The following is a 17036-nucleotide window of genomic DNA, read 5'->3' on the forward strand; positions in this document are numbered from 1 at the left end:
CAGTGTGAGGAGGGACACATTAGCTAGGCAGCTAATCAAAGACTATGGATTCTGTTATTTGGAATCCAGCCATAATAGCTCCAGCTTGGTAAATTGGAAGAGGAGGGGTACTTTGTCGCCTTCAGATACAGACTTTGACAAAGCCAGAGTCAGCTGTTTTCAGAAGGAGTCCTTTTAATGGGCTGTGATTTTTGACCTATGCTCCCTTAGCGTTCCCCTGCTTGGTCTCTGCTCTCAAGATACTGCCAGATAACCTGTTGTACACTGATGTAATTTCTATTTTGTTTTCAGCATTTAAGTAATTCATATAATGTACATGAGGACTTAGAAAAACCATGGGTTTATTTTTTGGCAAAGAAAGTACCCACAAAGCAGTAGAAGAGGAACTGAACAAACTCACTTTGTTTATAACATGGTAAGATACTAATCCAGACAGCATGAGACCAAGGACCACTTCTATGAATTTCCATCTTAGTTTTATATTTATGCTTCTCTTCAAGAGACACTACAGTACTTCAACCACATTGTCATTTCATGATTCAGGCAGTTTCCAAAGGACAGTGTACTTCAACCCGAGTGGTGGTGCATTTCCAGTTCCTGCCCACCTCATCCACCAAGGCAGCCTCATTCAAATCAATGTAATTCACTGTGCAGATGAGGTGGGCTCAACTTTTCTTTGCAGTCAATAGTTTAGGTGGTAGTATTTAGTGTTTGAACAAAGGGAGTTTCTACTGTCATGGTAGAGAAGCTTACTTCAAGTTACGGTTCTCCTGGGGCACAGTTGGTTCAAGTTTTCATTTATCACATGCTGGATTCTCTCCATCATCCTCCAGTGAAATGATGCCCAAGTGGCCAGAGCTGGCACTCACTTCTGAGTCTGGCACAAACAGTGAAACTTACAGAAGAATTGAGGAATTATTTCCAATTCTTTCAAATAATCTTGGAATTATGTACACCGTAGTGAGTGAACTCTGTCATGGGGTATATGTATTTAACCACAGCAAGCCAAGGGGTTTATAATCTTGATCTAATTTTGTTGCTATTCTTGTCCTCTCTGCATTTTGTATAAAAATGTATCCTTTTAAAACCATCTAGTAACACATTTAAAATAAAAGGCCTTGGCTTAATTCTTTGCTACCAGCCGATGGAGGCAGTTCTTTGGGAGCTCTTGAATAGGAGCTCTTGAATAGCCTGTGAATAGTAAGTTACAAGGTCCAGGGATCTGTTGTTTCTATATTCACCAGGTGAAAATTGTGACAAACGGACCAAAAAAAAAATTGAGAAAGCCTTCCAAGAGCCCTCACCGTCTTAAAAATGCTCAGTTCTATTCTAAGGTGTCAGATTTAGCATGCAGTTGATAGAAGACTAATTTCTGGTTTGTACTGTATTTTAGATTAGGGTGGCCTGGTGCTGCCTCTTTTACACAGAAAAGCACACTTCTCCCACAGGAGGTTTCAGGAATACAAGCAAGTAAACATAAATAATTGTAGATGCCTTTTTTTTCCTCACTTCTGTGGACTTCTGTTTTTGCTGGAAAATGCAGAGATTTAGTTTTTTTCTTGTGTACCAGGCTCTTTGTTTTCAGATGTGTTAGTAGCTGTTCTCTGCTCATTGAAGACTTTACAGATGTGAGCAGTCTCTACAGCCTCTTCATTTATTGGAGCTATCATAGCTTACATGGGCTTAATTCAAGCTGTCCTTCCTGCTGGTTGGTAGGAGCTACAGGTGGCATATGGGTTAGCACAGAATTTGGAGAAATGCAAATCGATAGGTGTTGAAGGATACATTGTTGCTCATGTTGATCTTTGGCCAGACATTTCATTTGTAGAATTTGTGAAGTATAACTGAAATGAGGCGTTTGTTGTTTCTCAGGTCACTGAGCTAGCAGGCTACACTGCCCGTGTCTACAACATGTTCTCAGTCTTTGAGGAGGTGAAAAGAGGCATCTACAAAAGAACTGCTGTTATTCAAGGGTCTGTAAACAACAGCAGGAGTGAAGATAAAGCAGAGTTGCACATTGATGGGCCCCTAGAAATCAAAGGTAATTAATTCATATTTGTATGAATTTCCCAGGGGTGGTGGGGGAGGCACGGTGCCGTGAGACAGGAGGTGAAAGAGGGTTTTTTCTTTAACTAATCATCCTCTCAGCCTTAATGCCCCAGAGACCATGTTGCCTTCTATTTTAACCCCCTGCTATCTTATAACTCTGTCCTTATGGTGTGCTTTTCCTATACACAAAATGGCTCAAATGTTTTCTGTAAAAACTTTCAATGAAAAGGCATTTCAACTAAACTATTATTTGTGATGATGATCTTAGTATTTTTACAGACAGTGCCTGTTTTCCTCAGATAGTTCATTTTTTTCAGAAAGCTGAGACTGTAGCATTTTCATCTTTAACCATCACATTATTTTGTTTGAGATAGGAGGAAAAAGACAGATTGGTTCAGTAGTTTGTCCCAAAAATACTGTGTTTTCCATTATTAAAGATCAGCCTGTGCTTATTTTTTCATAATTTAGTGGGAATCTCAACTGAAAATGACAACTTTACCCTTCTCCTCACCTCCCAAATGATTTGATCAATATATACTTTTTCCCTCCTGACCCCACCCTATGTCTTTCTGGTGCCACTGTCTTTCTGTCTCCACCCTCCCTGGAGCATTTTCTCTGTACATCTGTTTCTTATTGTGCTCCATTATGTGCCACCTCTCTCTGCCTCTCGCATCCATCTTCTCTCTGAGGTACTTAAAGGCAGCTTTTGCAATGGGTTTTTCTTCATTTTCCCAACATACCATTTCTGCTGCTGCCGTCTGTGGTGTTGAAAAGCCTCATTCTCTCCCTTTAGCTTTTGAAAAGTTAAGCCTCAGTAGAGTTACAGGCCCCAAAGGGCTCTTTGTGACATAACTTTTTGCAGTGATTTCAACAGTGCTGCCCTTCAGCTCATATTTCTCAAAGGTCTTCTGACAAGGTTCATCATAACAAAGTCTGATGCAGCATGGTGGATAGGTGTGGAAATAGCTGATGTCTTAATCTTGTAGATCTTGGTAATACTTGGGTGATGTTAAAATAAGTGGCATTTTATAACTTGCATTTTGTTATGTACATGAGAAAAGGTTTGTAGTTCCTGGAACAACAAAGTAATTTGGGGGCTCTTTTTAGATAACTGTATTTAAAATCAAAACCAAATACAGTTCAGATATGCAAGTGTGCTCTTCATGTTCCCTTAGGTCTACTATGTCTAAACCTCACTCCTCTTTTCTCTGCAACCTCTTCCCAAGATTTCATTCTACTACGGTCACACTGTTCATCCAGTCTGAATTCCTCCTAAGCCATGGTGACTAGCATTTGCTCTTGAGTAGTTGTAGCTCTCAGAGGCAGCTAGCCAAGACCAAGCATTGAGCACAAGGATTTAAGAAGAATTTAGGCCAGATGAATCTAGGCCACAGGGTCCACGTTTTTTTATGACAAGTCCTATTGTAATACTGGTTTTCCTCCTTTCTTTGAGTCATGATACTTTAGAAATCCCTGAAGAGTGAATTGTGTGTGGATAAAAGTACACGTGCTCACATATGTGTATGTGTCTGTATTGTTAGAGAAGAAAAATCTTAATATTCAGCTTCCCCAATGGCTCTTTGAACACATAATAATAATTTCCTTTTGAATCATCCGGTATAAGTCTTTGTAACTAAGCAATGTCTGTTTTGTGCCTTGCATTTACTGTTGTCAGTAAGAGTATGAAAATATGAAAATGATAATAATATTTTACAGATAATAATATTGCCTTATAGTGTATCTAATAATTCAGAATTCTAAAAATTAAATAGAATTTTGTACATCTTGTACAAATAATGTCAAATTGTGTTTGTGATTACACATGAATATACTTTAAAAGCATGCTAAAGTTGCAATCAAATGCTGTGAAGTTAGGATTAGGAAATGAGAATTAAGTTCACTTAATTCTTATCAGCTGAGTATATTTTATCGTAGATTTATTTTAACTACAACCTCTCCACTGTATCAAAGTAATTTATTTTTAACAGAAAAACACTTTTTTCCCCATAATCTCATGCTGTACACCACAGAATTGTTTTAAGTAAAATTTATTTTAGGATAAAAGAGTGCTTGGACTGATATTTGGCATAAAAATTTCTGCCCAGGTTGTTATAGTTTGGCAAAGTTGAAAGCAATTGAACAAAGTACCTCTAAATGAAAAATATAAGACTAACCCTAGCTGAAGGAAATGCAAGCCTTTTATAATTAACTAACTAACTAACTTGGCCTTTGTTACATTTTTCTTTGTTCAGATTGGTTTAAATTATAAATAAACAGCTTTCTAATACAAAGAAAAATATCTTTCCTTTGCATTTTGTCTATAAAGGTAATTTCTAATATTTTTCTAGGAATCCAGCTAGTCAGGTTCTGTTAGACAAGGGCATTAACAGGTGATTGAGAAGTTAGTTTTATTCTTTTACTGTTTCCAGGACAGTTAAATTCAAAGTCCTTGTGTTACAGAGTACCCAAATGTCCAATAGAGATTGTATATTTAATTTTCCAGAAATCCAAATGCCAAGTGTACCTACCTGACTGAAATGTTACATGAGTTTCTCCAAATACTTACAAGGCACGTTTACAGTGTCTGAGGCATTAAAAAGAGATGGAAGCAAGCCATTAAATGTTTGCTCCTTTGCTTTCGTTGCTGGAGGAGACTGAAAGGTGCTCTGACTTTCAGAGCTGGTAGTGATTCCTAATTAAATCCTCAAAATAAGTTTAACTGGTCTGCCTGTGGCTAAGGGTGTCCTTGAACTTTTTTACTGCTTGGTATTAAACAGCTATTTAAAACAGAATACAGAAAATACAGGTAGAATTTGAATGAACACATCTTTATCGTGCATCACATATTTATGATGCATGCTGCGCATTGTGTTTAGGATCTAATTTAGGATTCATTGCACATTCTTGCCTACTGTTAACAGTGTCTTTTGGACTAGCTAAGATTTATTATGCAGATTTTCCACTAGGGGAACCTGGAGCACATAAAAGAGTAGTTTCAAACACTAGTCCTTACTTGAAAATATACTCAGTTGTGCACAGAGGCTGTCACAAGTGATTGCTTAATAGAAGGTTTCACAAACTCGATTTTTTTTTTTTTTTCTTTCTAGGGAAAGTAATTGATGTTGATCAAGGAATTATTTGTGAAAATGTTCCTATAATTACTCCGAATGGCGATGTGGTGGTTTCCAGACTAAACTTCAAAGTAAGATGATATGCAAGAATCTTCTGATTGTTGCCATCACATTAACATAAACAGCACAGAATTCATATACCTTATGTTAAGTACTTGGAGGAGCATATGGATAAAAGGGGATGTCCAGAAAGGTAGGCATAGTAGCTCAATAGAGGCAGACATATGTAGTTTGCTCAGAGAAAGAGAAGGGAGGATTTCTGTTGCTGCTGCCAGGTGAAAAGCCAACCTGAGATTTTTAAAGGTGTATATGGGAGTATGCATCCATCTTTAGTTAATTTCAATCAAATCGGGGTGCTTTACTCACAAAGTCTTCTTTAAAAGTCTGAGGTCACAGCAACAGTGAAAAAATCAAATCCATAGTTTTGCTTGATCACCACAAAGAGCCGTGCTGACTAACAGCTTACAGCACAGTTCACAAGCCCAATAGGGGAGCATTTACTCAGTAGAAACTTGTATTGTTTTTATAAACCTGTTCCAGACACCTCTTGGTACCTGTTCACAATTTTAATGAGTGACCTTTACTGAATTACTCCCATATGTATCCTGATCTGATGTTCCAGTGCAGATGTTGTTCTTTTTAAAAAGAGTTGAAGTTATCAGAAATAAATTGAACAATTCCAGCAGATCTTTTAATTTAGCTAAAGCAAGGTGTTTCTTTTCCTCTGAATTAGGAACTAGGAGGAAAGGGTCCTAGCTATGGCAAATTTGCAACAACTTCAGTGTAGGAATTTCAGATTTGTAAAATTACAACTCTATGATCAAGCAGACATTTATTCATTTGTCTCGAGAGACAGAAACAAAGAAAATATAGAAGTCAGTATATTTTTGTAAAACATAGATAATGACATTGTGATTATGCATAAATCTACACTCATATATACACAGGGTAATGGTCAAATGAATAAAAAAAAAGTCACTTGGCATCACAGCCAAGTTAACATAGGTAATTAAGTGGGAAGGGGCAATGTGAAATAAATTTTCCAAATCACTTGATTGGCCTCCCATACCTGCAATTAATATCACAGATAGGCAGAGTACTGCTTGATACACTGTTAACACCTTTGGACCTAATCTGCATTAGAACAATTGATTCTGACTGTGATTTATTGATGCTGTAATATAATCATATTGCATATTACATTACATGTATATAATAACATATTATATTATTATAAGTATTACTATTATATATTAATGTAAGCACTAGTTTATAGAGATACTCAGACATAATAGAAATTATTTTCATTATCTCAGCCCACATATTTTATCTAATGCCACTGTTTCCAGAATAGTTCCATGAATACATGCAGCTAATCAATGAAATTGGTAGATAATTTTATATAAATGCTTATGTAACTCCCTCTTAGGGGTCTTAGACTCTCTTGTGCCACATAGACTGCGTAGTAACATCATTGCATTTTCACCTCCTTTGCAGGTCGAGGAGGGGATGAATCTTTTAATCACTGGACCCAATGGCTGTGGAAAGAGTTCACTCTTCAGAATTTTAAGTGGTTTGTGGCCTGTCTATGAAGGAGTTCTCTACAAGCCCCCTCCACAACACATGTTTTATATACCACAAAGGTATGTGTCTTGCTGAAGGGGATGCCTCCTACCTGGTTACACGAATTTTGACCCTTCTCACATTTTTAATCTGTGATGTGTACACCCAAGTTAAAAGGTGGCAAGCACAACCTCAGCTGTGTGAAGTGTGTTAAAAAAAAAAGATCTTTTCTCATTGGTGATGCAACATCATTAGTCATTGGAAAGGGCTCACATACACTTGTTTTGGAGCCTGTGTTCCTCAGATGGCTAAAGACTTGGATAGTTGGGATCATGGGAACAGACTGGACTCTGAAAGAAATTTTAAATAAGACCTAGTATATCTCAAATCTGATTTCCTTTAAAACCAAGGGTCAAAACAAGTGAGAGTGGTTTGATTCTTAAGTGTCGAAGTAACAAAACTTAACTTTCCCACTGCAAGAGCACAATGCAATCCAACAGTAACTGCAGATTGCCTTTTTAGTAGTATGTGTGCATTTCACTAATGGAAGCTTGGCTTTGTTGTGCTTTCTTTATACTCTGACATGCTGTTGGACTCTCAGTACATACTCTTGTGCAATTGGTTGTAGAATATCTCCTTAGAGACATTTAACTATGTTGTTTTGCAAAAGCAAAGTCAAACGCTGAATCTTTGCTTCCTGTAGTTCATTTCTTCCCATGGGCAAAAGAAGTATTCATGATAACAGTTTGTAGCCTTGTTTAAAAAGTACAAGCTATTAAGATGAATGGAAAATGTAACTGATCAGTAGATTTTGCTTGCTGCAGGTGAAGGTAGCAAAGAATACTGCTCTATAATTTTTTCAAATATCTGTATAATTTATTGCTAGCCATTGTCATTTTTCTGATTCACTCAAGAGTTTTATTCAGGAGTTTTGAGCAAAACACTTTATTAAATGTTTTTCAAAACATTATTTCAGAATTCCCATTCTGTAGAACATCCTTAAAATGGGTTTACTCAGAACAAAAGCTAATCTGGATTTTTTTCTTGAAGAAAATCCTGAGTGTCAGCCTCGTCCTTCCTCTGTGTGATCCCAGCCCCCTACTCAGATCAACATCTGTGGCTGGCTTGCTTACACCCCTTTCCCTTTACTTCTGTTCCCTTTATTCTGTGAAAGCATACAGACTCACCTTGCATTCAGGTGTATTTGCCAAGGTGCTGGTGGAGGGGATTGAATCACATCTGCTGAGTTTTCATTTCCATAAACATAGTTCTTTGTTAGCTGCTTCCTCTAACTTTGCAGTGCTGGAAAAGTTTGTCCAGCAGACCTCTTCTTTGAAACATTTCAAAAAGTTTTGGTCAGAATTCAGCTTTGCAGCCCTCTTGACCAAAGCCACGCAGGGACTGGCACATGCAGTCCATCCTAGTAGGATCCCCAAGAGGAAGGGTCCTGCTGCAATGTCCTTGCAGAATCCAAGGGACATTGTCTTAGCTCAGCTCTGTGGCTCTTCTTGAGCTCTGTGCTTCTCTTCCCAAGGGACAGAGCTGTGTCTGGGTAAATGGGACAACAGTGAGTGACTAGTGACTGAGAGGGCTCTTCTGCAAAAGTGCCACACCTTGACTGTGGCTGAAGATTCTGAAGTCTGCTCTGGAGGACAATTCAGCTGTGTCAGGGCATGTTTTATAGGCTCAGAAATGGGGCCTGTCACTTGTAAGTGTCATGTATTTGCACGGGGACTGAGACCAAGTCCTGTAGGGATTTCTGGGTGAATGTGGCTGAAGGGGTTGATGAAACACAGCAGTTCATTTGTCTGTCCTTGAGGATCCCAAATTGCTTTTTTGGCCAATGTATTTGTTCTTTGGGCATACAGAGTCTGAGATGAATATTTTACGTTGAAGTTTGTACATTTCGGACAAGATTTGCAACAGATCTTCTGGAGTTTTAGGGCTTTTGTGTGGATGGTCTTATGTTGTCCAGGCTTTTTTTTTTTTACCTGTAATCTACCTGTGAGTGTTTTAACAGTTCATTTATTTGTGGCCTAAATAAATCACACATTCACTTGGAGGTTTTTGTCTGTCCCTGGCTCTAGTATATATTTAGGATTTTTGTAGTGGTTTGTTAACTGTCCAGAAGTCCCCAAATTAAACAGGTTTGTTTTGTAAGGTCCTGCTGGTGCTAATTTTGCTTATTAACCCTGTGAAAATTTCTGCTTTATTAGGATTACCTTCTGTTTGTTTATTTTTCTTAGATAAAATTCTGTGAATTCTAGACTGAAAAGTAGAGTGCCCTGCCTACATTTCATTATGTTTATATTTCATCATAACTTTAGTGAAAATTGTTCCTGTCAATCTGGAAAATGTTCTGGAACATGTTCCATCTGACAGGGTCTGGGAGGTGGTAGCATGGGATCAACCTGGCATCAGCCTTCCTCACTCTTTTGTTTGGTGGGTAGGTGAAAACTGTGGTACAGCAGAAGGCTCTTGAATTGGTGGATGTCTATCAGAGCAGCAAGTTAGGATGGCATCCCTGTGTTTATGGGTATACATTACATCTCTGGTCTAAGACATAGAAGATGGCTTTCCGTTAGTGGACACAGTTACCATTGAAGCATCTGCATTCCTGTGGCTGAATTTAATTCTGCATCAGCCCATTTTGAGTCAAACGTGGGAAGCCTCATCTGCACACATGAATGGTGGAGAATACAGTGACTACTGAGTAACAAAATACTCCACAGTAAATAGGAGCTCACTGAAAAGTTTATTTTTTCATTTCTGTTTTTTAATGTTCCAGCATTGTATTCCAGAAATGTGTGGGAAATCATGTGTCTTTGTCAAGTTCAAAAGCTACACACATAACTGATTTATTAAAATGTGAATTTGCTCATTGTATACTCCAAATTTAATCCACACTGCAAGTGCTTTGTAGTTAGCATTACTTAGTGGTTTGTAGGCTTTAAAACAGAGCCTTAAGAATCCCTGTCTTTTGGGGTTTTTAGATTACTTAGCATAATTATACTGCTTTTTTTATCTTTTGCTGTGAATCACTGTGAGGGCTTTTTGTCTCCCCTTATATAGGGCTAGGCCTTGTAGAATTTGTCTGTAATCAGTCATAGTTCTGGTGGATGCTGATAGGACAAACTGCCCTTTTGGGGAGAAAAAAAATGCCCTTTTGGAGAAAAGTTCAGGAATTTCAGAGGCTCTGCCACTGTCCCTGATAGGCCTGTCCAAGAGGAGAGTGGGCAGAAGAGAGGGCAGGCAGAAGAGAGGGAAGCTTTAAGAGCCTTTAAGCAATCCAGCATCATTTGGTGCCTGAAGCAGCTTGTTGTATCAGTGCTAGGAACTGGTCACACCTCAACAAGTTGTCAGATCTCATTGGAGACTGAGTAACTGGAAGAGTATATGTTCTTACCCCTTCTTCTACTTCTTTCTGTCCCTCTTTTGCAAAGTAAAATTCATTTGTGTTAGCCACCTCTTTGCATTGCTCTTTTAATCAACTGGCCAAGAATGTAGCATGAATGAAAAAATAAATATTTGTGGCACTCTAGTTGGTAAGGAATCACGATTCCAATCAGAATCCACAAACATCATTTTAAATAATAAATAATTAACAAAAGTATGTAGTGGGTAACATGAGTAAAGATATGCTAACATGCTAAAGATATACCACGAGATGTATCTGAAGCACTTGGGGAATTAGCCTCTCATAGCCTATCTGAAAGTAGCCTATTTCTCCAGACTGTGCCCTGTTTCTACTTTGTTGGTCTTAAACTTGGGAGGAGACTCCATCTCCATGGAATTAAGAGCTCTAGCACACAATTCCTCCTAGCATTTACTCCAGCTTTTCTTGCTCTCCAATGAAAATTCTCAGCTTTTTCAGTTGTAAGGAAACAGATTCTGCACATGTTGGTGCTCATTTCCTTAGTTTGATATAAATGCCAGCAAAATTTCACACCTACATACTTGCAGGTTACCTTGACAACAGCACAGGAATATTCCTCAATATCTCTACACCATAAAGCTGCAGTAAAGCTCTAATTACCACTGGGTTATTGATCTAAATTGTTAATAATTTTCTGCCTGATGTGTCATATTGTCTTATTTGCATGGAGGAATGTCTCATGCAGTCTCTGTTAGTTCCATAACCTTTGATCATGACTCTTGAGTCTTCCTAGCACAGCACATATCTAAAATGTCCATCAGCATTTTCTCTGTCTTTCTTGAGGACTGATTCCTATAGAGCCTGGAGTAATACATTGTACTTCTTTCTTCTCGTCCGTTGTCACTGGTTTTTCTCTCCAGCTTGTTTTTATTGTATTTTTGGGAGAGGTGTGTTTCTCCAGTAGCATGCATAGTTTCTCTGTTACTATGTGTGCCATTCTAGTAGAAGACCTAGCCAATTTCTCAGCAGTCACAGCAATGGTCCAGTTCTGTATTCTCTCTCTCTCCTGCTATTGCTCATTCAAGTAGATCACTAACATTTCTTTCTTTCAACACCAGGGTTATCAAATGCTAAAAGGGAGGCAACCAAAGATAAACTGGTATTAAGTGTTGTTTGTTCTTTGTAATTTAAAATTTATATACCTATATCTTGCTGCCTTCTTATTAATGCTAGGATAGTATGAAATGGAACAGTTTAAAGGTTTATCTGGCCCTCCTAGGCTGTTTGGTTTCACATACATCTGCTTTATTTCTGGTATTTTATCTGGAGTTCATTTACAAGTCTTTTCCTGTCTGGCATTTTTCCTTTTGTATTCTAAAAATATCCTTGGATACAAAAAAAAAATTGCATCAGCTACAGAGATATTTTTCTTCTCCTTAGATCTGTCGAGTAATCCAAATGTCTGATGTGATTTGCCTCAGGTAGTCCAAGGATATTCATCATGTGAATGAAACCAAGCAAGAATGTTCCAGTTCTAAGTGATATAAATAATAAAGTGATGAAATAAAAGTAATTTTTACATTACAAGCACATGAAAATTTGAAGATTATAGTGCAACTCAAATGTTGTCTTAAGCATGGAGTAGTTAGTAGTGGCCACTCTCATCCTGAAACAGTTCTTGGTTATGTAAACAATTTAATCTTGCAAAATTGCTGTTTTTCACTTTCAGATAACCTATATGACATATGGAAGTTTGTGCAAATGGAGTATGTGTCTACATGGTTCTTCTGTATCAGACTACTTTCTCATTAGTGTGTGGTTTGCTGGAGAAGTAGCCTGAATGAACTGCTGTGCAAATAACACCTATACGAGTTCTGTTGCCTCATCTCACTTAGATTGGCTCAGATGTCTCTGTCCTATGTTGTATTCTGCACATCCTAATTTGTTGTCAGCTAATACTGCTTTGTCTTTAACTATGATCCTTCTAGTTGAGTCAGCTGGAGTTAAGCTGGACTCTGATTGCACATGCCAACAGTGCGCCAGCAATTGTCATTGCCCTTCAGCATTTTGCTGATAGTGCACCACCACATAGACTTGTTCCTTCGATCCTTTGCCATTGGTTCATATCATTCCGTACAGATACCTGCTCCCTGGCACACTGGATCTGTCTGTCAGACTTGCTGTTACCAAGTTCATGATGCTCCTTTTCAATGTGTTTATTTCCTAAGTTCATAGCTTATCTGACAGATGAGAAAAAGGTCTTTGGTAGATAAGCATTAACAAAAAACGTAACACAACACACTTCATACTGTGTGCAATAGTTTGCATACTATTTTGATATAGTTATGCTTTAAAAATTGCCTGCTACTTTGTATCTTATTTTTCCTCTTTTGAGATTAGTCAGTTCCAGACAGCTTACCTTAGTTCTGCTCTTTGTTAGAAACTGTGGCCTTGCATCTGATAGGGCTGTCAGGCTCTCCCCTTGGCCAGGGCACAGCTTCCTCCATTTCATCTTTTTGGTATTCCTATAGAAATGCTTGCACTTATCCTTCCTGATTGATGTAAGTTCCATCTTGCCTCAGCTAGAACAGAAAAGTTCTTGCCTTGCTGCCCTGTAGGTTGGCTGAAGCTTTGCCTGCCAGGATCTCTGTGAAACCTCTCCATTTCCTCTAAAGGCTCACTCACAGCTGTAAAGTTTGAATGTTTATTATTAGGTCTGTGTGCTGACTGCTCACAAGTAATGGCAGTACCTCTTGGTAGGGCATCATGTACAAAATTGACCAATGCTGATAGTCAGAGGTGGGAAATGGTTTTGTGCATTAGTTGCTACTCCCCCCGAGCCATGCCAGGTGTCTTCGCTACTGCCCAGACACAAGAGTCAGCTGATTAAAGCATAGTTTACAGGTATTTTCTGTTATTAAGGAAAGTGTTGCATAAATTCCAGATTGAAGTATATAGTCAACTTGCTGCATTGGGATTTAGTTTAGGTTTAAAATGTATTTACATAAATCCCACATATAAGGGCTACTGCTAAACTGGTATTTGTGAAGGACTTCAGCATTCTTCGGGGTTTTGGTCCCTCAGTGCCTTCAGACTGGGGGCATGTCTGGAGCAAGCTGTGTCTATGGGACATACCAAGAAGACTAAATGTGGGTGAGGAACTGAGATGTGTTGATACATACTCAACTTTTCCTCCAGGCATCCATGTATGTGCCAGACTGTTTATGGAACTTCATTTAAACACTAGGAAAAATAAGCTTTGAACTTTTTTAAAGTACATTGTCCGGCTTGACAAACATAATTACCAAGTCATTAATAGATTATAAGAACTGAATAAATGGCTGGTACTTATAGGATCTATCCTGCAAAACAATGACAATCTATTTGATCTGTGTTAGGTTCATTTTGCTGATACAAGCAGCTCATAGAATCATAGCATGCCTTGGGTTAAAAGGGACCTTTAAGACCATCTACTTCCAAACCCCTGCCATGGGCAGGGACACCTTCCACTAGACCAGGCTGCACAAAGGCCTGTCCAGCCTGGCCGTGAACATTTAGAGGGATGGGGGGGTATCCACAACTTCTTTTGCCTTTAAAATTTAGTTTTGGTAGCAGTGCCAGGGGAACAAATTCACCTAGAGATTAACTGAGAACTCTGTGTAGTTTAGCAGTGGTACAGACAAAGCTGCATTTTAGGGAGTAATCTGGTGGTTGCATTTACATGACCTAGTTTCTTCGCTAAGCTCCCATTAGAACTCTGTTCAGCTTGAGCAGTTAACTCCAGCTTAATGCACCTGCCTTGCAACTGTGCAACAAAGGATCTTTGACAGATGATCAGAATGGCAACTGTTTACTATTTCAATAATATTTTACCTAGGAGCATCATAAAGCACACTTTCAAATGCCTTATGCATATCAAGTAATGAGAAACGATTTGGTTACCTAACAGTGGGAAGCACTGGGAAACATAAACTACAAAATCTCCCTGGCATAAAAAACCTTGATATGAAAAGACTGAAAGGATGCTGGCTTTTGTAAGGCAAGGACAGCTGAAAGCTCTAATAACAACTGGTATCAACTTCCCTGGGAATAAGTCCTTTCTCCTCCTTCCTACTATAGTTTTCAATCAGAAGCTCCATTACAGTGCTCTATGTTTTTAAAAATCCAGGTAGTAGACATAGCCAACACCTCCTTCTTGAAAAGAAGGTAGTAGTTCTTCCCATGCCCTTTAGGCTTTGCCATTTGCCTGCCCCTGTGTCCTGGGCTCCAGAACTTCAGGACTGTGTCCAGCTCCAAGGTCATTCATCCTTCTCCAAGCTTCTCCATGGTCTGCTCACTCTGACACATTTCTTAGGTTCTAGTTCTGTGTTTGACTGCCTGTAGGCTAAACCTGTTTGCCCAAGACCATGTCCAGATTTTGAATATGTCCAAGGATAGACTCTCCAGCCTCTCTATGGGAAACTTGTTTCAGTGCTTGATCACCGTAACAGTGAAAAATTGATTCCAGATGCTCATATGGCATCTCCTGTTTCAGTTTGTGCCCATTTGCTCTGATCCTGTCACTTGACACCAGTGAAAAGAGCCCAGCTCTGTCCTCTTTGCACCCTCCCTTCAGGTATTTATAGAAGTTGATAAGATCCCCTTGACCCTTCTCTTCTCCAGGCTGAACACCCCCAGGTCTCTTTCCTCATAGGAGAGATGATCCAGTCCCTTCATCAGTTCTGTGGTACTGGAATCCCATCAGATGCTAGGAGCCCAGCATTGTGCAGCATCAGACAGACCTAGTCAGCGCAGCATATGCTACACTTGGTCCCATCTGTGCTAAGGTTCCTTGGCACTGTGGTGTTGAGTGCTCTGGTAGGATTTTCTTAGAAGTAAACAATGCCATTTGTCACTTCTACTGTCAGACCAAAGGATGTTGCCATGAGAACATGCTGCTTCACTCCAAGATAAAGACAAGGACACGCTGGCAGTGTAATTGCTGGTGCCAGGTGGGAGCTGCTTGCAGGCTTCTCTGTGAAGATTAGCTGACAAAGTTTATCCTGCACCCAGGAGACAAGTGCAGTGCAGCACAGGCCTGAAGGCCAAGCTCTACGTGCAGCAGAACATAACACAGTGCAGCAAAGTATAGCACAGGCCCACTCAAGGCAACTGTTCCACAGATCACCAACTCCATAATGCACAACAGTCTTCCAGCTGGAATCACTGCAGCTGCTTGTCCTATGTCCTAGGACCAGTTCAGTAGAGGACACCATTGACTGCAAAGAGGGCCAGGGGTAACTAACTCAGACTTACATAAGTAACTTCTAGGTGAGATGAGTCTCTCCTGCTGACAATGCTGGGTAGTCCCCACAATACTGGATTTTCACTTCGTTGTTCTTATGCCAATAATTATGTCATGGTCTCGTTGGAGAATGTACCAGGTGGGATTTTTTGTTCAGTTCATCATGTGTGCGCCTACCTTGCTTAGATGGGAATGTGGCCTCCCCAAGAGGGAAGACTTTCCCAGGCTTGGTTATTTGCCTAACATTTTGCATTAATTATTCCATATCAATCTTTGTTTCTGCTTATTACTACAGCTCCCTTGCGGAGTCGCGTCACATATCAATAATGCTTATAAAATGTCTGTAATAATGTTCCATGTATCCATATACATGGTGTGTCTCTGTTCTGTCTGTCATGTTCTGTCCTGTGTAATGCAGTGTTTCACAGCAGATTAGAGAAAGAAGTCAGTGCAGTGTGTGGCTTCTCACTTGTTGGCAGGTGTTTCACTGCAGACACACTATTGCTCTATGAATACTTGTGTATGGAAAAAGTTAGGCCATGGACAACTAAGCACTGCAGAAACCCAAAGCAAAAACAGCCTTTGCTCTAGAGGCTTTGCTGTCTACACTTCCTCTTCTCTGTGAAATAAGTTGTCACTTCTCATCTACAAAACTATGAACAACTTGGGATCATTCTAAAAGGGGGAAACTGCCTTGCTCGTTGTGTTACATTGCTGTGGTAAAACTCAGAAACACCTCTTAGGCTAGAGTATGCCTGGTGGGACTGGCAGGCTAGAACCTTATCCAGAACAGCTCATTGTTCTTTCTTCAATTCATTGATCTTCATGATCATCCATCCAGATAATGCTTTTATCATCAGTACTGCCAGAGGTATGAAAAGACTGGGTGTGCAAACACTGGATGTTTAAGAAAGGGAGAGTATTTTCCCTTCATTTGATTGATTCATTGCAAGTGGTATAATTATTTCAGAATGCATTAGCTGCTAAAATTTTGTAGAAATCGTTTGGAGTCTGATTTTAATTATACATGTGTTTTTGTGTTTTCTCTGCCAATCACAAGGTACAGACTGAACTGAATAATTATGCGAATTGTTCACCTTGAACATTTTTTGCCATCTGGCCAGTTCCAGTAATATTCTGTCTATACATGATCTTGGTAATAGTGAAAAATCATGAGATGAGATGATACCTGAGTATGAATAGCACTTTAATTTAAAGGCTTCTTTTACCTTTCTGGTTATTGTGTGCTCCCAGATTGTTTTCTTGCAGAAATGTGCACAGCTTTTTCACAAAAAAAACCCAAAACCACAGAGTGAACAATGTGATTTTTTTCAGCCTTTGATACCAGATTCTAATTATATGCATTGAGAATTCAGCCTTTCATACTGTGCATTTCATTTCCTGTTAACTATGTTCCTTGGCATTATGGTCTTTAGTGCTCTGGTAGGATTTTCCACTCAGGTAACTGATCTATCTGAAATATTTAGAGGATGTTTCTGGCTAGTTCTGTATGAGTGGAGAGCAAAGTTCAATGTAGGGTAGTTTAAAGACAGATCAATTATTTATATATTTAGAAGGGTTGCTGAAACTTTAGCTGGCCCTAAAATCCCTTGAACTAGACACAATGTAATAA

The 17036-nt window shown here is 39.1% G+C and overlaps 1 protein-coding gene across 1 annotated transcript in view; it reads left to right on the plus strand.

Moving 5' to 3' along the window:
• Positions 1–17036, plus strand: part of ABCD2 (ATP binding cassette subfamily D member 2) — a 45502-nt gene that overhangs the window by 8811 nt on the left and 19655 nt on the right. The window contains exons 4-6 of the mRNA XM_068995115.1: positions 1873–2041; positions 5157–5251; positions 6678–6823. Coding sequence (XP_068851216.1) covers positions 1873–2041; positions 5157–5251; positions 6678–6823 — 410 coding nt within the window. The remainder of the gene's footprint in view (positions 1–1872; positions 2042–5156; positions 5252–6677; positions 6824–17036) is intronic.

This window comes from Aphelocoma coerulescens, chromosome 1A, assembly GCF_041296385.1.
Source record: "Aphelocoma coerulescens isolate FSJ_1873_10779 chromosome 1A, UR_Acoe_1.0, whole genome shotgun sequence".
Lineage (NCBI taxonomy): Eukaryota > Metazoa > Chordata > Aves > Passeriformes > Corvidae > Aphelocoma > Aphelocoma coerulescens.